The sequence below is a fragment of the Notolabrus celidotus genome, chromosome 22, assembly GCF_009762535.1.
Source record: "Notolabrus celidotus isolate fNotCel1 chromosome 22, fNotCel1.pri, whole genome shotgun sequence".
NCBI classification, from domain to species: Eukaryota; Metazoa; Chordata; class Actinopteri; order Labriformes; family Labridae; genus Notolabrus; species Notolabrus celidotus.
This window is the reverse complement of record NC_048293.1, coordinates 21,078,909-21,100,387: the sequence shown is the minus strand read 5'-3', so window position 1 is coordinate 21,100,387 and position 21,479 is coordinate 21,078,909. Positions and strand designations below refer to the sequence as shown.

The following is a 21,479-nucleotide window of genomic DNA, read 5'->3' as shown; positions in this document are numbered from 1 at the left end:
TTTCATTCAGTCTTTTTGACTTTCTAAATAATATGTACCTTAATCTGTTTCAAAAACCTGTAACCAAACCAAACTCAGCATCTTATTTGGAGTGATTAAGATTTTTCTTTAACGGTGATGATGTTTCCGTCTGATGACAACTTTGGATTGTGCAGATTTTGGTGGACCGAGTGTTGTTCCAATCACGGTGAAGATCTTGTCCTGTGCATTACTCTCTGCAGAAAATAAATAAAAAGCAGGCATTCAAATCTACATAATCTTCCTGCTGGTGGTGCCGTTTGCTTTTGCACCTCACAAATACACCTCAGGATGAACTCCAGTCTTGTAGCTAAAACTCATAGAATACACATACAACAGTATCAGGTTGAAAATGATTTATTATTATTCATTTAAATTAACAAACACTGCTATACATATTGCTGTTTTTTATTAATTTTGAATCATTTTAAACAGTTAAAGCATTTGGAAAAGAAGTAATAGTTCAAAACAGGCGACAGACTTCGATGACATGTACAGCAGAAGATCTACAGTCAATGGCTTTCCTATGTGTGTCGAGGGGCTTCACTTTATTTTAAACATACAGACATATCAGAGTCGCCCACAGTTATGTTTTTGGTTACCTCTTTATGTTCGGATGAAATATTTTCTATTGCATCAGGATAATATCACGACCCGTGATGTTAAACCCAACGTCTTAAACCACAAACAGCCCACGTGTTCTTTCCAAAGTAGCAGCAGCTTGTATTGAATTGCAAAGTCTGTTTTTTTTTCTGCATCCAGCACAACAAAAAGTCTTCCAATGTTAACTTTTATTCCTGTGATAACTCCCCCCCCCCCCCCCCCCCCCCCCCCCCCCGGCATGTTTATTAGGAATGTTTGAAGTAAACAAAAATCTCCCAAATATCGCTGTTGTGTCCCTCTCAGTGCACGGTATGTAAAACCCTCATCCCTTTAAGATACACACATGTAAAAATAATGCAAAACAAGTGCTTCATAGAACCTCAGAAATATTCTCAACATGTCCCCTCTTTCATGTCAGGCCAGCTGTAGAGAGTTTTCCCTTCCTTATGGTCAAAAAGTGGACCGGCCCGGGTTCAAAGACTTCCTTATACTGAGTACCTTAGCGTCAGCGAGTGTTCATACAGCCATAAATCAGCACATCTGAGTTGAATTTGAACGTTTCTTTACTAAAAGAGACAGATTTACAAAACACAGTATAAACAGGGTTGACATCATTGGCAGCTGGCGACAGTCTAGACCACAGTGGCTTTTTCAAATTTGAGCAAAATCCCTCCTTTTAGACAAAAGACGAACAAATTACAGGATAACGTGTGTCACACAAAACCCTTTTTTGGCTTTTCTGAAACCTGACCTGCCCTGAGAGGCCGTGTTGAAAAGGTTAGACCTTTATTTATATAAAAAAACAAAGAACAGAATCCAGTGTCAGGAGGAGTTTGATCAAACTTTCACATCATCTGCGCGGAAAAAAAGACGAAACCTTCTTTTTGTGACACGATAAAGCGACAACTTTCAGTACCGCCTCTTCAACACTCTGGCTAGACCATTCGACAGCCGGCAGTCCTGCAACGCTCTTCACGATGGGGGTTCTACTACACATGAGAGATATCCCTGACATCAATGTAAATCACATACACTTTGTCATAAACAGGTTTTAAAGTTCAGGTACAGAATCACTGAGGAAAAGCACACCAATACTACTGTAAAGTCAAGCCACTATGGCAAAAATAGAAGGTATAGAGTATTGAGGAACTAGTCATTGATTGAAAGTTGGCTCGTATCCTTTGCAACACTGAGGAGTGCTTCGGTCGCCCGGTGAGGACGACCGTTTTGCTTTTCTACAGGCAGATAAAGGAAAAGACGATGTCGTCAACAAAACACTTTATAAAATTTATCAGCACAGGCCATAAATACAATTAAAGAAATGGAAATAGCGTCAGAAATGTGTACACACTCGTAGTAACAATTCCTGAATCAAGGTCCATGTTATGAAATCTCAAAGAAAACGCTGAGAGGAAGTCTTCGCTCATTGTCTCTTTCTCCCGTTGGAAATTCCAGTCGAACGCTGACCTCGTTTAGTGATTTATTGATTCGTCTTGGCGGAGTGCAAGTGTCGGCCGCATGGCTTTTAAACATTTTTTAAAAATATATATATTAAGAACACGCTCTCTAGTTGTAGTCAGTCACATCAACTCACAATTTGCCAGATTCAGGCATGTTTTTTTCTTCAGAATCGTCTGCTCAGTAAACAAGTTGACACTGGAGTTGAAATGGCGAAGGGATGACACTTCTTAGGATCGGTGCACACACTTTAACAAAAAAAGAAAACTTTACACTGAAGCAGAACGAGAAGAAACACATGGCGTAGCCCTTGTGGGTCTCCCTGCGCAGGGGAGACGGCTCACACGGTCAGCTTGGTCTGGACTGTTGTTGCTCTGAAGTTTTTTAAAGACACTGAAGGGGAGGGAGGCGGGGGGGGCGCGGGTGATCCTCACGATGCCTTCAGCCACAGTGTTTGTTTCTCAGCCGAGCCGAGCCGCGCTCAGAGGGCGAGGAGGGTGGGCGAGTTGAGGGAGTCTGAGGACTGGTCGCCGCTGCTGCTGCTGCGCCGGTGGGCCTTGGAGCAGGACTCAGAGGAGGGCGAGGGGCTCTCGGGCTCCAGCATGCTCGGGTAGGTGAATATGAGGCTGGGGGCGTTGGGTGTTGCTGCCGGGGTGGATGCCGCCACTACCGGCGTGTTCAGACTGTCTCCGTCTGTGCAGTACATCCCAACACCGACCCCACCGCCGCCCAGGCAGATCGGCTTGATGACGGAGCGCTGCGTCTTGCCCAAATCGTCGTCCTGCGGCTCCTGCTTCACCACCACGTGGTTCATCTGAGCCCGGGGGCCCATGTTGGGGCGCATGGTCAGGGGGAGAGGAGTGCACTGCTGCTGCTGCTGGTGTTGCTGGTGATGCTGGTGCTGCTGGTGCCCGGATGGCTGGTGGCGCTCGTCAGTGGGGAGCTTGCACACGGGATTGTGGGCGACCAGCATGAACTCCAGCTTGTCTTTCTCCTTCTGCAGGTTCTCGATCTCTTTCTGCAGGTCGGCTTTCTCCTCCTCCAGCTTCTCAGTCTCCTGTGAGGAGAGACAGGTAGCAAGGTTTAACGCTTGTTCTACTGGACTCTGTCTTTTTACATTAATTGCAATGTTCTCCTTTTATTTTATTATTAACTTATTGCACTTCATTTAAACAAATAACCAAGTTAAATTAGAAAAATAAAACAGCAAAAACAATTCAAAAAACAAACAAAACAATCCGTAGGAAAAAAAGGATTGTGTTTTTGTAGATCAGAGCAATATGTGAATTTAAAGAGGTTTATCTTTGAGATAATTCTTTAATTTTTTAAAAGTAAAACAGCTTCTTTAAATAGTTAAAGCATGAGCTGATTTTTTATCCTATTTTAATCACATTCAGCATTTATCAGACAGCTTCAGTTCAGAGATGACAGGGCGTCAGAGAGATTTGAAGCAACATGTAACACCTGCCGTTCAGATAAACCACCAGAAGGATGTTTAATTTGCAAAAGCACAAATACTACGACAGCATTTTATGAAAATGAAGAGGCAGCAGATCATCTTTAGTCTGTTTTAACCTTTGAGGAAGCAAGTTTTGGGGGTCAGATTGTTTGGGTGTTTCCCTCGAGCACCAAAAGAGGGCACTATTTGTTTGCTCTAGTTTCTTTCACAGTGAAAGTAGCACAAATGACACATTAAATAAAAACACAATTGTCCTGAGCCGTTTGAATTTACAATGTGAAATCTAAACGCCTCCTGCTTGAATCCGAGGATCAGAAAATGAGTCTGCATTGTTTGGTGTCTGGTGTGTCATTAATGCGCCGCGTTAAAAGACAAAGGCAGATCCCATAAAAGCTGTTTTGTCAGATCTAGACGTCACAGATAAGCTGACATGCTGTCTGAGAACTTTGACTCATGGGCAAAGGTATGAGGAAGTTGTAAACAAGGAGCGATATCATTCGATCAAAGAGGACACGCTGTAGAAATTATGCTCCCTCTTTTCACTGGAAAGCGACACTTCCTTATTTGGGTTTTTAAAAAAAACAGGCATGTGAAGATGGAAGAGCGTCGCTTTTATATTTTCCCTGGAAGCAATGGCTGTGATGTGTGTGTGTATGTGTATGTGTATGTGTATGTGTGTGTGTGTGCAGCGTGTTTCTCTGTGGGATTGTGAGACAAGCAATTGGCCCCTTTTTACAAAATGTCCCGCATTCATGGAGACAGCTGCCTACAGCAAATTCCATTCCTGGGGGTTTTTTAAGGCCTGACAAGCTCAACCTCACTGTAATTCGGCTAATTAGTCCATTTAGCTGCCGTTACTGTCTGCCAGGCAGGGCCGCTGCAGACAGCCCTACCTCTGTCTACAGCTGCCCGAGACAAAAAGCTTTTCATCGCCTGTCAGCTCGTCACTCAGACCTTGCACTCAGAGACGCAGCGAGAGTCAAACCAGTAATGCGAGGTTGTAAATTTAGGTGTGGAGTTTAATCACTCATCAAAAATCTGGACTCCTGCCAAACTGGAGAAGAGTGACTTTTTTTTTTTCTTCTTCTTGTGTAACATCTTTTTTTTTGTTTGTTTCTGTCGTTGTTCTGCTCTGTTTCTGATTTTATAAGCTTTGCAAAATTTTGGACCCCAAACAGGAAGCTTTGGTTTGCGCATTAGAGGAACAGGACGCTCTGGCACATACTCTGATTTTGTTGTAATTTTATTTTAAACAGATTCTGCTCAGATTACGTTTACGATATCAGGTTTTGCACTCACCCCTTGAAGCAACTCGGTGAGCTCTCGCCTGCGGTTGCGGCATTTGGCGGCGGCCAACTTATTCCTCTCACGCCTCACCCTCCTTTTCTCCTCTTCCTCTGGTGTGAGCTAAGGGCAAGAAAGAACATGTAACATGGAGGGGGTGAAATAAGGTATTGATTGGAGAAATATAATCAAGAGCAGCAGTATAAACAAAGGCTTGGTACTGGCTGTCTGCAAGGAGACCAACAATGCAAAAAAAATTCTGGCACAGAACAAACCGACTGACAAATATTTAATGAGTATTTCCAGAGAAACCCAATTATTTATGTTGCTTTATACACACAATTCCAAGTAAAATGCAGCTCAATTAACAAATAAATAAATGATTATAAAATAAAAACTTCCAACAGGTCTTTGTTGAGTCTTATTTCCTAGTTCCCTCACCTGTTCGTCTCTCTTGCGGCGTCCCCTGGCGTCCCCGATGGAGCGGATGACTCCGGGCCGAGCCAGTGTGTTGTGTCCCAGCAGCCCCGGGCCGTTGGTCAGGTGATGGCCGTACGGGTGGGAGCGGGAGTAAGGGTTGGACATTGAGGTGATGACGGTGGGCTGGACCATCCACTGCAGGTCTTGGCTGGTCGTGATTGCATTGATGGTGGGTATGAAGGCACTGTTGGAGCCGGGCATGTCAACCCTGTACTTCTGGAAAGAGAACAAAAGAGAGAGATGGTGAGTCTTTTGGAGAACAGCGATGGACTGGTCTATATGCTGGAAGAGGTAAATGTATGTGACTGAATCCTAGCAGCACCATGAGCTCTGCCTCTGTTAGCTGTCAGTACAATCGCAGAAACACACACTTGCACACACACACACCACCACCCACCTTTATCAAATTCACACATTTTCCACATTTTGAGCTTATAGTAATGATTCAATTCACATAGGCAAAACAGTGCGTATGTAACCCCTGGAGTGGAACAGTGACACATGCTGTGAATCATGGGAAAGCCCAGGGTGTCCAGTGTGGCTCACTTTACTACAATAACCATGAGACAAAACACAGCACTGAAGAAGTGTTACATGTCTGGACTGGCAGGAAGGTAAAACATACAGATTATTTGCACTTTGACTGGATGCAAACTTAAAGAGGGGGGCTCATGTGGGGGCTCAGACTCTCTGCTCCACTGAGCATGTTTGTATTTACATTATCTGATAAGTGGCATGAATTATTCCACATCTTAATCAATGAAGTCAAACTATCTCTGAGAAAAAAATATTATTTAAAAATAGATAATGTAGTTGCCTGTAGTTATGGGAATATTTGGAGCCACACTGTGATTCTGACCTAGTGACAAAATGATGACTTCAAGCCTTCAAATAATAGATTTAGAGATCTGCCTTCAAATCATCCACATTTTAAATGCTCTCATCATTATAATCTCAAGTGTCTGACTGTAACTGATGTATGGGAACTGGTGTCAGTGTGTGTTTCTGCATGTCTCTGGAGTCTTCAAAGAGCCGGGCAGCCTGCCTGCCTGTGTGCGTAAATTACGCACGTCCCCATATCCCCGTTATTCCCGACTTTCCGTCGGATATCCCGCAGTCTATTGGAACTTTGTTTATCTGGTGAGTCATTGTGTATGGGATTTGTTAAGCACATGTGAAACGCGCTCAGTTCCAGTAAAGGGGGGAAGCAGCCAGCTGTAACGAGCCAAGCAGTTCGCCAGAATTATATTTTTGGCGTCAATAAAGGAGCGTTACATTCCAAGTTCGAAGAATGTGTGTTCATGTGAATGAGGAAGGACAATGACTGGAGTCGTTAAACTTAATATTTAAAGAAGCCTCGGGTTAACTGATACACTTTTGGTCTGTTGGTCTAATAAAAGCAGAATAAATGCCTTGTTTTGATATGTCTCAATAAACCTGAGGTCATGTCCCAGCGCTCTGTAATGAGAAACAGGCAACCAGTGTGAGATTACAGGGAAGCAGAGCAATGATAGACACCGGCCAAAAGTCGTTTACCGTCAGGTTGCCTGAGCCTGACGTGGATTTTTCCACAGAATTGCACTAACACAAGACAAGGAGCGCGTAAACAACATTCCTCTCCCCTGGATTTATATCCTATTATTTGTGAATCTATGGGCAAGGCGTCCTTGTTATGGCACGCCTACGGTAATGTATACCATAATGGGGACGTCTGTAACTCTTACTTCTGCTGATTTGAGGAGGCAGATTGCAGAGGATTGTGTTTATAGACAGTCTCTCCGCGCGCAGAGGTTTCATTTCATGGCATTTTCTCGATAAGGGGAGACCGGGTTTGATTGCCCTGCATGCGCTCTCAGCCTGTGCGCGCTTTGGAGGAAATCAGTAATGTGAGGAGCGAGAGCCGTGTGGGAAATCAGACATTCTCACTGATCATACAATATTTGACAGTCGTGTAAGCACATCTCCCATAAAGACAAACTTTAACTGCATTTTGCACGCTCCTCAGTTGCACTCCAAACTGTTTAGACTAAACTAGAAACCACCTTATCCGTATGGGGTTGATTCTAGTACCAAGCAGAACATGCCTGTTGCATTTACCATTAAAGGTTTAATCTGTACCCAGACTGGAGGAATGTGTAAACAGCTCAGGGTATGTGATGTAGGCGTTCTAAAGGATTTATCGCCTCTATAATGCACGCACATTAAATGCGTAGCGAGCGCGCTGCTACAGGCGCAAAGACCAAAAAATACTACAGCTTTACGAGGTGACAGCAGGAGAGATTTAGCCCCTATCCTTATAAATGTGTCCCTCATCCACTGCAGAGCACATATCACTTCACATATGTCACTGTGACCTGTAGGATGCGTTTAGAAGTTTAGTTTTATCATAAAGAGAAATTAATGAATTATATTGAAGTCACAGGTCAGTATATGACTCACAGATTTAATCAGAAGTGAATCAGCCCATTGCTGTGAAATTCATCTATTTTGAGTGCATGCTACTCTGCATACATCCAGCCTGGCATCTGTTCAGTCACCGATGCGCGCTGTGTTCTTGGTTTCTTCCGTTTACCCCGACTCAGAGAGCCAGGATATATTTCTACCCACATTAAAAACATGAATGTATTCTCTAAAGGTAGATACTCTATTAATGCAAGAGGCTGTGCAATTACAATACATGAGGATATTGCTAATTGAAAATGCCCGTTTTTTTTACCTGGTAGTTTGAGGTAGAGATCGGACTTCCGATCGTGCTGCTGCCGCTTGTGAAGGACTCTGGCTGGGCCGGAGAGGTGCTGCTGCCGCGGGACGACGTGTCGTAATTCCCGGAGTAGTCCTGGTACATGATCCAGGAAAGAGGAAGATTTCAGTAAACTGTACGAGCTCTGCTGAAACCCCTTTCCTTTTAAGATCCTCGCTTTTGAAAAGGCACCAAAGAAAAAAAAATCCTCTGACTCGAGACGCTGTTAATTTGGGATATCCAGGAAAAGTTTGCAAAGACAAAAGTGCAAATATGCTTCACTACACTAACCTAAAACATCTCAGATACTACCAGATGTTCTAAATGTGTTGCCCCTGCTTGTTAAAGACTATCACTTTTTGTGCTTGTATTATTCTTCAGGTAAACCTACACCTCACTATCGCAGATCCTCTCAGGTGAGGACTTGAACCTAAAGTCAGTAGCACACCTTCAGCAGTCAAATCCAGCTGAGACAAGTGAACCTGTAGTTACAGAGTGACTCACGCAGGTTAACACTCGCTTTAAAGCCTACTGCCTGGCTAATCTTCTGAGTATTTTCCGTCTCTGTGCCCGACTCTCTATCTGAGCTCTCTGCTGTTCACGGAACAGTTCTAACTTTTTTTTTTTCTTTTCCTATTTACCACACTTCCTAGAGATGACTCACTTCAATGGCACTATGAAGAACTGCAACTGCTTTTCAACACCAACGAAACAGCCTACGTCACGCCTGGGCGTTGCGACTTCATCCAGGGAGGGGTCGTTTTCTGGATAAGGCAGTGAAAAGAAAAGATCCGCTTGGACCAGCCTTGCGCCCAGCGGACACCGGAGAGATAACCGAGAAGCGGGGATGCAGTCAAAGTAGCTCAAATGTGTGTGGAGAGATTTATTTTCTGATACGGACGTCAGTGCCAGCTGTGGAGTTCACTATTTGTCTGACTTGCTTTGGTCCATTGACGCATGTTTCCTAAAATGGGCAGTTGCGTCAGAGAGCGCGTGTGGGTTTCCTTGGTAAAGGAAGCGTCAGACACTGGAGGGATTCCCTCCCCTCGCGCACTGCACTCCGGACTCGAAGCTCTCGTCGCGCGGGTCCCGGTTCGGTTCCTTCCTCAGTGCAGGAACACGACGACATAATAGCTTTAAACACATACATGAAGACATGAAGGACTGAACATAGGCAGAGCTGCTCGGGCGCACATGCGCAGACACACACACACACACACACACACACACAGCAGGAGTGACTTTTTTAGAGCATTAAAATGATCCTGTGAAAGTTTGAATTATTTAACATCCGCATTTGTGTTCGGATCAGGATGGTAACACGTCCTGAGGGAGGAGAGGGATGCTGCGTGTGTTCTCGTGCCCGTTACTCCTGCAGCTTAAGGGCACGCGAGCTAAACATCCCTCGGCTTTCATTGGCTTCTGTCCTGGTAACACAGAGCACTGACAAAAGATTGGACATGCAGTATTTTTTGGTACAATCGAGTCCTTGTGATATTTGGCGGCGATGCATTGTGCGTAATTTGGAGTGAAGCGCAAAGGGATGGCACAAAACACAGCAAATGGTCAAATTAATGTGGCCCACTGGTTAAGTCTACACACAGCGTCGAGCACGACTGCTTCAAAGGAATCTCAGTGAAATGTGGGCTAATTGTAATTCGGACGCACCTCATAAACAAGGGCGCAGCGCCCAGAATGTGACACGTTACACGATATGAAATGGCGTATTAAGTATAATCCAATCTGCTATGGTTCCTATTTTAATCTCTATCACCATAACTGGTTGTGCTGAGCTCTCTTAAAGCTGTTTGCCGCGCATCTCATTGCCAGAAAGAGTCGCTCCCATCAAAAAGTTTGGGCTGCAGTCTTCAGTCGGGGAAGTTGTGGAGAGGAAATAATCTGCATGGGGGTTTTCTGAGGTGACCACTCGCCGCGGAGGGACTGACTTTTTTTTCTGCTTGCTCATACCACGAACACGTCAATTACACTGTAGCTCTCCAGCCCTCCAATATGTCACCCTTTCCAAAGTTACTGGGTGTCATTTTCGCTGCATTACCTTTTGACCCGCGCGGTGATCCGTAGCTCCTGCATGTGTGGAGAGCAAAGTCACTCAGAGCCAGGGGCGTAGTAGTGGGACTGACTACCTAGGGCCCAGGTGGGGAGGGGGGCCCCTTAATGGGTCTGAAAGTTTTCTACTAAGCTTTTCTTTTGTTTTTTTTTATAACTGCAATAAGATAAGTGGACAGAGGCTGCAGAACACAACGTGAGCCTTGATCAATCAATGTTGATGCATGATTAGTAAGTTACAAATGCATCCAATGGACTATTAGTGTGATTTAAACAGCTTTCTATGCATAAAAAAAATACTGTCATTGTCATATTTTCATAACATCAAGTGTGGCTGAATCTGATTGAAAGTAAACAGTAGGTTTTTAGAGTTTTATTTTATTTCATGAGGTTAGATTATACCAGGGGTCAGCAACCTTTAACACTCAAAGAGCCATGTGGACCCGGTTTCCACAATAAAGAAAACACTGGGAGCCGCATATCCTTTTTGACATCTAAAATGAAGATAACAGTGCATATATTGTTTTACTACCTTTATGCTATCTATAAAAAACTATAGTGTGTTGCTTATGAATTCAATGAAGTGCAGGGAAAGTGCAATTTTATTTCTGAATGCAAAGAAAACATTTTGAACATTTTAAACTCTGGGGAAAAAAACATGCTGGGAATGGGAATTATCCATCAGCAAAACAAAAATGCTGTGTGCCGTCATCCTTCGTGTACCAGAGTGTGTAGCAGAGTGTTGACCTAAATGTGCGCGCTTTTTTTAAAAAAAGGCGGTAATTTAAAAGATTGTGATGCATATTTTGAGCGACAAAAAAATAAACAAATAAAGCTGCTTTTTATTTTAATGTTAAAAGTTCACAATAATCTTCAAATTTAGAATTAAAATTTGAAAAAAACTAACAAACAAAAAATGGAATACACTTAAATTGATAACTGATCATTTATTTCCCAAGCCACAGGCAGCCACAGCATAAGGATGAAAGAGCCACAGGTTGCTGACCCCTGGATTATACCAAATAATGCCCCCTTGTTGTTATTCAACAAGTCACTTGGCTTCAAATAATCTTGTTTACAGATGTGGACAGTCTGAAGGTCAATATTGTGCAGTTACATTTGTAGAAATTGTAAAAAATAATAATAATATTGATATGTAGCTTAGATTTGAGTCAGTCAACCAGGATAGTTTTAAGCATATAAAGGGCGGCAGTACCTCAGTCCATAGGGACTTGGCTTGAGAACCGAAGGGTCGCCGGTTTGAGTCCCAGTATAGACGAAGTTTGGCAAGTGGATTGGTGGCACTGCTGAGGTGTTCTTGAGCAAGGCACCGAACCCCCAATCACCACTCGGGGTGTGCTGATTGATGGCAGTATCCTCACTCCGACATCTCTCCCAAAGTGCATGTCCACTGCATGTGTGTGTGCATGATTGTATGAGTATATACCAAAAAACTGTGTGTGTAACATGACCTAAAAACAACATGAGTGAAAAAATTGAATATTGGATTTTGGGTTTGGATTAATAAAGTACGTTTCTTCTTATTTCTTCTTCTATATTTTTGTTGAAAGCAAATAAACAAGTATTATAGCATCATGTTATATTTTGTAGGGTTGGCTGTGGTGATGGGGCCCCACTGAGACACCTTTTCAGGGGCCCCAGAATTCCTGGCGCCGCCCCTGCTCAGAGCTCTAGCTCCTGCTGATGTGAAGGCACGCAGATGTTCAATAAATCTTGATCTGAAGGATATTAATTAATGATTAATGTTTATCATCTGCAGCCACGCCGCTTTTTTGAACGGCAGCGGTGTTGCTAAGCGACAGAGTTTCTGCTAAATTGCTCGGGGAAATCTAATCTGCCATAGTCCTATAATTAATGCTCTAATATCATTTGAGATGCACCCACCGGCGTCAATTTGGGGCAGAGCAAGGTATGGCACGGTGACAGGTTCTCTTCCTACACGAGTCCAATTTTGATCTTTAAGTACATAATGAGATATCACGCAGAAATTGGAATAGACAACAAACAGCAGAATGTGACGCCTGTCAGTCAGGCCGTGTTACTGCAATTTATCTTTAGCTTCATGGATGTTGATGTTTAATGACACATTCAGACTTCCTCAAAAAGTTGTGGAAGTTCAGAAGAAGCCCACACAGGAGGTCAGGTCAGGTGAAGGCCTGGAGGTCAGCGTGCGCACTGAGGCCGGCTTATGCAGCTCATGCGTCCCTCCATCACACATCATGAGGAGTTAGCTGCATATACATAATCTAATCCAGCCTATAGTTCTCATAGGACTTATTGTAAACAAGCAAGAGGCTTACCTGGATGATGCATTACAGGTGGTCATGACGCAAAAGTTTGACGCTCCAATGCTGACTTCATGCCTGCTAAATCAGAAGAGGGTGTGAATACAAGGCAGTTAAGTTCTTTAAAATGAGTGATGCTGTAGTGAAATCAGGTTTTGGCGACATGTCCTTGAATGCTGCAGAGCTCTGTGCAGCTGTAGAAAATTTGCATTCATCTCTTAAAATATTCTTGGAACCCCGGACTCAAAAGAACATTCAGTTTTAACAACAATGCGCTCATCTTGGCTCCAAATGGTTCCTGAAACACGTTAAAAACCAGCATGTCACACTGCCAGGACTCCCATGTAAAAGAATTTGAATATGAATGAAAAAACTGACAAAATAAAGATTATCAAACACAAACTGACAAACGCCTCATATGACAGGAAATTTGCACTTCTTTCTAAAAAGTGTTGGCACTGCTCAATCTCTGTTTCTTCTTTTTGTTGACAGCTCTATGGCTGATTAAAGTCAGAGGACAAGGAGTTCATTTTCCAACAGGTTAAATAGTAAATGTTGTGCAGCATATTGGATGCATCTTTTTATAACATTTAGGTCAACATATTTCACATTCTGCTCCAGCGACAGCGCTGAAATAAATCCAGGTACATTTTCTGCACTTAGTTTATCGTTCAAAGGTGACTCTAATGTACAACCTGGACACTTTGCATTGAATTAAATACAGATGTTTTATCACTTTGCAGAGGATGTTTAACCAGCATGTGATCATTTTATAAAACATAAAGAACTCGGTATTGAACATTGTTTAAAATGTATCCTGTTTGCAGAGAAATACTAAAAGATGTAACTAGGTTAAATAATGTTCTACATTTATGTTGCATGTTACTCCTGCAGGATTGATGCTAACTTTTTATGTATGCAATGCTCCAAACATTAAACCATGACAATCAGCTATAAAAGCCCCCCTACTCAAGCTGCAGTATTTAAATGTTGAACCTTAATGCATCATTAGTTTAACCCTCCTGTTATGTTCGTTTCTCTAGAACAGCAATAATGTTCCTGGGTCAATTTGACCCGGGGCATATCCAATGATCCAAAAGTGTCAGAACCACAAAAATCACAATCAACATTTTTTTAAATCTAATTTTTAACTCCCTTACTAACCATTTAAATCAAGATTTAGTGCATCGGTGTTCTTTAATTCTCACAGATCATGGTTCAATGAGGATTACTCACACATTTTTCATTAAAATTAATGTTAAAACTTTTTTTAATGTACATTGGAAAGCCCTAAATATAAATACAATAGTTTTACATGACACAGATTTTTGTTTATTTTATTTTACATTTTGATTTTTTTTTTTGATTTATGAAGTGATGTTGATAAATTAACACGACACCTCATCTGTCACATGCCGCCCAGATTTGTATGCTGTATTTAGCTAGTTTGGAGGGCATATATTACCTAAAATGGACATTTAAAAGGGTCAATTTGACCCGCAACATGACAGGAGGGTTAAAAACATTTGCTGCTTCATTTGTATTTGTTAATTTAATTAATTAGTACTGATAGACGGTTTTTAAAACCATAAAAATCCTGCTTTTAGCATAAGAACATGATCCTCAAAGACTGCACACAAGACATTAACTTGTGTGCACAATATGGTTATCTTGCAGTATCAAGTTGCTTATTTTATGCACACAATGCAGCTAAATATCATGTGTACAGGATGATTATATTGTGCACATAAGTTACAATCTTTCTGAAACAAGTTGATTATCTTGTGTGCACAAGATTTTCATTTGATCTCTGAATATATTTATCTTATGTGCATAAGATCATCAATATATGTTGTGCACAAGATAATTACTTATCCCCACAAGATGATTATATTGTGCACACACAACAAATTAACTTGAGCTAATAACTTGTGTACAGGATATAACTATCTTGTGCACGCAAAATAATTATTTGCACACTGAAGATTATACCTCGTGCCCTCAAGATCATTTTATTGTACGCACAAGATAGCAACTTGTTCCCACAAGATATCCGCTGCACCTCTCCTCGCCCCCAGTCTCCACATTCTCTTCCCAGTGTTCTGTCTCCAAACTCAGAGTCCACTACACATGAAAACTTCTCCAGACATTTCAACAATGTCCACACCTTGTTGAGTGCAGATGACACAGTTATGCTGATGGATCTGATTAGACTGCATGACAGTCAGGAAGCTCACAAACAAAGTGAAGTGATCCTGATACTGATGAATGTATATATATATATTTTTTTGGATGTAGGAAGCCTTCTGCATTATTGCAGATAAATCATTACCATTATGACCATTGTTTTAGCATATTTTTTATTTATTTTATTCTATCTTATATTCTATTTTATTTTTTTATATATTTTTCTTGTATTTATCTGATTTTACTTTGCTGATTTTATTTAATTGTGTTTTTCTGATAGTTCTCTGATTTTATTTTACTGATTTATTAAAATTATTTTATTTTTCTGATACTTCTCTGATTTTACTTTATTGATTTGATCGTCATGATCGTATTTTTAAGTATTTTATATGCACTTTTACCTCTTACTGTTGTAAGCACTTTGGGCTGCATGCTTTAATGCATGAAAGGTGCTTTATAAATTAACATGAGTTGAGTTGAAATGATTGTAGCTTATGGTGTGAAGCCATGTGAGAGTGTTGCATTTTAATTCGTATTGTTTCTCAGGCAGCAAATTCAGATTTCACAATCTTTTTCTACTTTTAAAGACACATATCTTCTCATTACTGGACCCCTGTGTTCCTTTGTTTTTCAGCATCACTCACATGTCTTGTTGTAATACCTTCACCTGGATAAAAGCTCAACATGATCCACTCGGCTTATCTCACAGCTCAGGTGCTGCACACACGCAGGCTCCAAAGTGCTGACAAGGAGAGGAGAGAGTGGGTTAAACAACAATCAGCGCGACTGACAGTGAGCTTTATTGTTGTGCTAGTAACACAGTTCATGTGCATCCTTACATGCATGATAAGTTAGAAGCTCTGTAAACATGATATCATCCCTGACCCCCCCCCCCCCCCCCCCCCCCCCCCACACTGGAGTCTTTACCAAAACTGTCTCCTATTAACTTGTTTTTCTGACGACATGAACTTCAGTTTCTTGTAACTGCGATGTGGACTTGAGTAAAAGAGATCCAACAGCAGTTTTATCAGGATGCCCACTGTGCGAGAACACGTTTATAGAAACAGAGAGCTAATACCAGACAGCTCCTGTGAATTAAAGTAACCATCCTTCAGTGATTTCATTTACTGGTTGCTGTGGTGACTCATGTAAAGCAGTCAAACACAACAGCACAGAGGGATAATTTGATCATTCTTGACCTCTGGAGTGTGGGATTGTGCAGAGAAGAACATGAATTCATTGGCTGCATATCATCCAATAAGGCCAATCACATTCAGGTATGCAAAAAGCACTTCAGCTGCTCCACACTCTTCCTCTTCTTTATATGGAGTCGATCCTGACTGCGTTTAAAACAATGGGGTACGTTCATGTTATGTCAGCCTCCTCTGGGGGTGTTTTAGCCTCGCTGTCAGATACAGTTTGGATGAATTAAAGGTGGAGAGAGGCGAACATTAGCCTTTTAAAAACTGTGCATTGTTAGCATTCAGTGACATTAATAACAGAAGCACTGCACCAGTTTAAACATGAGCTACTCTTTATGGTCGACTTTGCTAATTTCATTGATCGTAACAAAGCTTTTGGCAATTTTTAAAACATTTTCCCCAAGGTTTTATGTTGTTTAAGCTTCTTTTAATCATGTGACTTAACTGGATATGCTTTTAGTCAAGGTTAGTGGAAGCTGAAGTTCTGCCAAAGATAATTGCAGACATATTTTAAAGGTACAGTGCACAATTGGCACATAAGACTTGGATGAGATGGAATATAAGTGTGTTCACTGTTTAGTGATAATCACCTGAATATAACCATCATTTTGATATTGATAACTTCGAATGAGACTTTTATATCTACTGAAGAAGCAGGCCCCCCTACATGGAGGCCGCCATCTTGCACCTCCATTTTTCTCCCGTGGCACAGAACGGATAAACTAGTAACATACATGTTTTTGGATTTGGTGAGAGGCCGCACAAAATGCACCGATTAGAAAATGAAGAAGTTGTGTAAAAGAATTTGTATTGATAAGCGATTTTATATTAAAAGCTGGACAAATAGAGGATCATATTTACCATGCATCACATGAGCTTCTTGTCCTCGTAGGCCACCGTCTAAGTTTAAGTCGGTTGGCAAGCCCACAAAGTCCTGCAAGAGAATCACACAAGTAGATTTTAAACATGAAACTTTTTAATCGGTCTACGTTCCAACCCTCACCTACGCTCATGAGCTGTGGGTCTTGACCCAAAGTATAAGATCTTCGATACAAGCGGCTGAAATGAGTTTCCTCTGAAGGGTGTCTGGGCTCAGCCTTAGAGATAGGGTCAGGAGCTCAGACATCCTGAGGAAGCTTGGAGTAGAGCCACTGCTCCATCGCGTTGAAAGGAGTCAGCTGAGGTGGTTCGGGCATCTGATAAGGATGCTTCCCGGACACCTTTGTTGAGAGGGGTTCCGGGCACGTCCAACTGGGAGAAGGCCCCGGGGAAGACCAAGAACTCGTGGAGGGATTATATATCCGGCCTGGTCTGGGATCGCCTCGGGATTCCCCAGGAGGAGCTGGAAAGTGTTGCTGGGGAGAGGGATGTTTGGGTCAATTTGCTTGGACTGCTACCTCCTTGACCCGACCCCAGATAAGCGGATGAAAATGGATGGATGGAACTTTTTTATTCAGTGTTTTTCTGATTGAAAATAATCACCTGATAGGGATTTTCGGAGAGGACAAGTCTAGTGTAGGTGATTTGGTTCATGCAAACTTCTAGATAACCTAAGAACAAGCTGGGAGGGCTCAGAGCTAGCGGCAGTGTGTCAAGCTGTATTCCTTTCCTTACTCTGTTTTATGAAGTTTTACACCGTTTTCTAATCACAGGCCAGTTTGTTACAGAAAGTGGGAATTCTTTACGTTACATTCAGCACCTGTTGCTGTTTCCCTGCACAGTGCTTTGCACAGTAATACAGCTGAACAGAAAAAAGGGGGAAGCACAAATGAGAAAGGTTGGGTCCACCCAGGGTCTCCCCAGCAGACGATTTGAATACTGTACTCTCAGGGGGCAGTCCCACCACTCAGCCTGTGAAAACACTTGAATCATTTTCCTAGTTTCTCTAGAATCAGCTTGTTTCTTTCTAATCTTTTGTGAATGATAATCCCGGTGATGACATCAGGGTCACCTTTGCCTCAACTCTATTTAAATCTTGTGTGGTGGGATGAAGTATTTTTAGCACCGACCCTTGAGTCACAAAAACATCTTTGATTGAATCATTCCTCCGTCTTTCAAAGCACATTTCAAACTTTTTGTTCCATAAGTAGTCATGTTGGTGCAAAACATTCAATGCTGTGGGAAATTAGATTATGGTGATCCATCAATAAGCACAGTATTATGTTATCTTGCCATTTGGCCAATTGCAGACAAGAGAGGATGTCAGCTGAGAGAACTGGTTACTTTCCTCTCGGGCTGAGATGTGGTGAAGGAGTTGCAACCGAAAACTTTCCGACCCATGCTGGTTACTTTTTACAGTAAATGTTTTCTTACTGTTTCATGAGACAAAGCTTCCTCTGGCATTGTTTGCTGGATGTCAGTCTAAAAGAGGAGCAGCCCTGGAATTGCCATTAGGTTGGAATTAGGGGTTAGGAGCATCTTATTAAATGCCATCACATAGCAACCAAATGTTTTCTTGCTTGTTTGCTGCAGGAGGAAAATAAACCAAGTGACCTCTGCTGACTCAGCTTCAGCTACTACTTGTTTTTTCTGTCATTGTGCTGGAAAATCTCAAATACAGCTTGCCCTATTTCTGTAATTCATCCAGCAGTTCTGTTTAATTGAGCGACCACAGACAAACAGACGAGTGGAGACACATATTTACCTGCACTGAGCAAACACCGCCTCTCAATCGTGCTTGACAGTAACTTCACAAGCGTTAAGGTATCAGTTCCTGATACAATGGAAGGAAGTGCGTCACAGACACGCTGCTCCTCGAGACAAAGAAGAATGGAACGCAGGCAAAAACAGCAGAAAGAGAGAGAGAGAGAATGAGAGAGGGGGGGGATGTTGGAGCATGTGGTGGAAGAAGTGAACAAATAACAGGGTCGGAGTGAAGAAGAAAGGAGCGTGAGTGGTCGGGGGACTTCTGCAAGCGGTCAACACAACCACCTGCAGCTCGCAAACAAACAGGCGCCCGGTGTTCCTTCCACTTTTACTGGACTGCTTGTTTTTAGTGGAAGATCACAAACACCCACCCCCCACCTGGTGCTAGAAACCCAGCGAAGGAAAATGCTGCCCGTTCATGACAGACGTGATCTTTTTATGTGCGTCTTATTTTTGTTTATGTCCTGCGTTGTTTTGCTCGCCGTTGGCCCGAAACAGTCAAATCAAATAGCGTTTGTGAGTGACGTGTCTCAGTGCAGCCACAGTACACACACAATGGACAAGTTTATCTCACTCCGTCAACAAGGTTGTCAGTGTAATTTATGAGTATGCTGGTCTGAGAGCAGGCTGAGGTCTCTGCAGCTTGGAATGTTAATGGGTTTTGGTTGAGGGGTTGAGTTGTTCGGCTGTTGTTTAACCTAAGTCAAAAAAATCTCTTACCCTTTCCTTCGACTAACAACTCCCACCAGATAAGTCTGAAGTTTAAAGACTCAGCTTCTTTAAAACCGTTAAGATGTTTTGGAGTTCTTTGGGATTCTAGTGCTGTTGATTTCTGCACTACATTTCCCAGAAACACCCAGTAAGTGAGTAGGTGGGTGATGCAATCATTTCATCATGTGCTTGGTGATGTAACAGGATTTTTGATCAGTACAGCTAACGATACATCTTGCTGGAAGTCTGGAACAAGTGACAAACTCTGTTATTGAAAAGGGAAACCACTGTAGAAGCTGAAAAAACTGCAGATCCTAAAGTGTCCACATGAGGCTGGCTCTAAAAGTCAAAGAAACTCTATTAGAGCCAGGCGGCAACCTCCGGTCTAAAAATATGAGGCCAATGCAGAAGTGCTAAAAACTGCAGCTCATCCAGGATCCACTTGAGGCTGGCTCCGAATGTACCGGAAACCACATACACACCGATTCAAAAAAGCCGATCTTTACAGCAGAAATAAACATGTTTACAGCATAGACTGTAAATAAAAATGGACAGCGTTGCTCCGCCTCTTCCCGTTGTATGGTTCTGAAGCCAAAAAATCCCGCTCCTGGGCGCAGCCTTCGTGCAGCCAGAGCCTGTGAAGCCACTGTAACGAGCTCCGCCCTACAGCGTAGCGCCACAAGACGCTGTGTGTCCTTTGGAGTTTCCCTCTACGGTGGCTGTGAATCAAAGGAAACCCGGAAGTAAAACCCCGTTTTTTAAACTCTAATAACTAACGAAAAAGGAACTTTTCAGGAAAAAGAGGCCTTGAGCACAAAACAGTCAAATAATAACTACATATCACCACAGCATACGGATGTGAGAAACATTCGTATCACGTGTATTTATTTTTTAAAGTTTGACTGCAGGAGACAGAGTTTTTGACCTATACTGCAGCCAGCCACCAGGGGGGCAGACACTCCGCTGAAAGCTTCACCACCAGCCGAGCCGGATGCACCCCTGGTTTACAGCCTGGACCTCACCAATGTAGTTCGATCGACACACACTGTACGGGTGAATTTTTTCATAAAGCGTCAATTTCGAAGATATTTAGATTACAATGAGAGGCATAGCTGACTTGATTGACAGGCGGGAACACTGTAGCTGTTGGCGAGGAGGCTTCACTCGACAGCAGTTATGTTGAGTTCATCATTTCCAATATGGCTGCCGCCACCGATTGGCCTCAAAACAGCACTTCAGAAACAGATGACTGAGGTCACGGATACTATGCCCTTTATTCATACAGTCTATGATTTGAGCCCATATTAAAAATGACCATTTATCAGTACTTTAACCAAGACCACAACCTTTCTTGAACACAACCAAGATGAGAAACAAAACCAAATACAGTCATAGTTTGATCCTGTTGATGCACGAAAATCTATATCACAACACGTATTATTTATTTGGCGTAACTTGTGCAGTTTAATTTATTCACGTTTGTCTTTTCGTGCACAAATTTTAAACACATCCTGGGTAAAGTTGTTCTCCTCATCCACTTCACTACAAAGCTTTCGTCTCTTTAGGCTCTGTGCTCCATCACCTGACTTCTAAAAGGCTTTCGTGTTAATGGCAGGAAATACACATCCAACTGAGGAGCATTAATTTGCAATTTGACATGACACGATAAAGACGGGAGAATCCTGTAAGTGTTCACATCTCTACTATTAAAGATGAGAATTTCTCCGGATTGAAAAGAAAGCCTTCTTTCCTCAAAAACAAAACACCTCTGCGATGTTGCTCCAGCTTTATCACAGAGGCAAACTTCCTCTGTGTCCTGCCGTAGCCTTGAGGAGCAGATTAGCGCTGCTGGCTCGTCTTTAGATGCAATCTTACATTTCTTAGTGTCAACAAACACAATTTTGTGTATTCATCTTTATGTGTGCCAGTATCTCGCTCAGTCTCTTACATTGCCACTCTGAAGCTTATCGTCACTGCACAATAATCCTCATTGTTTCAGTTCGGTTTATCTGGGTCCTCAGCTGCAAATCTACTGTGGTATCAGACGGCAGGATGTCAGTGATGAGTTTCAGGTCGGCTCCACTGCCGGTCATATCTTACTTATCAAGTGTCTTGATTAAAATTTAGTAAGTAAGGGAAGTGATATGGAAATGACTTCATTCTCTCTTCTTGCTTGGATCCATCATGAATTTTAACTGTTTTGCTTCCTCTTTAAATTCTATTAGGTTTTTAAACTGCAACCAAATTATACAAAATCAGAGAAATTATTAATTCAGTGAGAAAATCTCACCAATTTTTACCAAAATAGGTCATTTCTA

The 21,479-nt window shown here is 42.3% G+C and overlaps 1 protein-coding gene and 1 long non-coding RNA gene across 3 annotated transcripts; both read right to left on the bottom strand.

Annotated features, from left to right (window-relative positions):
• Window positions 1–359: 359 nt before the first annotated feature.
• fosl2 (FOS like 2, AP-1 transcription factor subunit) lies at window positions 360–10,149 on the bottom strand. Of its 2 annotated transcripts, XM_034675524.1 has the most exons (5): window positions 8,707–9,235; window positions 8,019–8,138; window positions 5,264–5,518; window positions 4,838–4,945; window positions 1,167–3,136 (listed from the first exon to the last, which is right to left on the bottom strand). In XM_034675524.1, the coding sequence occupies exons 3-5, from the start codon at window positions 5,501–5,503 to the stop codon at window positions 2,561–2,563; spliced, it is 924 nt and encodes a 307-aa protein (XP_034531415.1). In that variant the 5' UTR covers window positions 5,504–5,518; window positions 8,019–8,138; window positions 8,707–9,235; the 3' UTR covers window positions 1,167–2,560. The 2 variants fall into 2 exon arrangements, with proteins under 2 accessions (XP_034531414.1, XP_034531415.1); XM_034675523.1 differs by having other exon boundaries at window positions 360–3,136; window positions 8,019–10,149.
• Window positions 10,150–15,107: 4,958 nt separating this feature from the next.
• LOC117806572 lies at window positions 15,108–18,492 on the bottom strand. Its single transcript, XR_004629692.1, has 3 exons — window positions 18,449–18,492; window positions 16,666–16,738; window positions 15,108–15,344 (listed from the first exon to the last, which is right to left on the bottom strand). It is a non-coding gene; the product is annotated as an uncharacterized LOC117806572 (long non-coding RNA).
• Window positions 18,493–21,479: the final 2,987 nt, after the last annotated feature.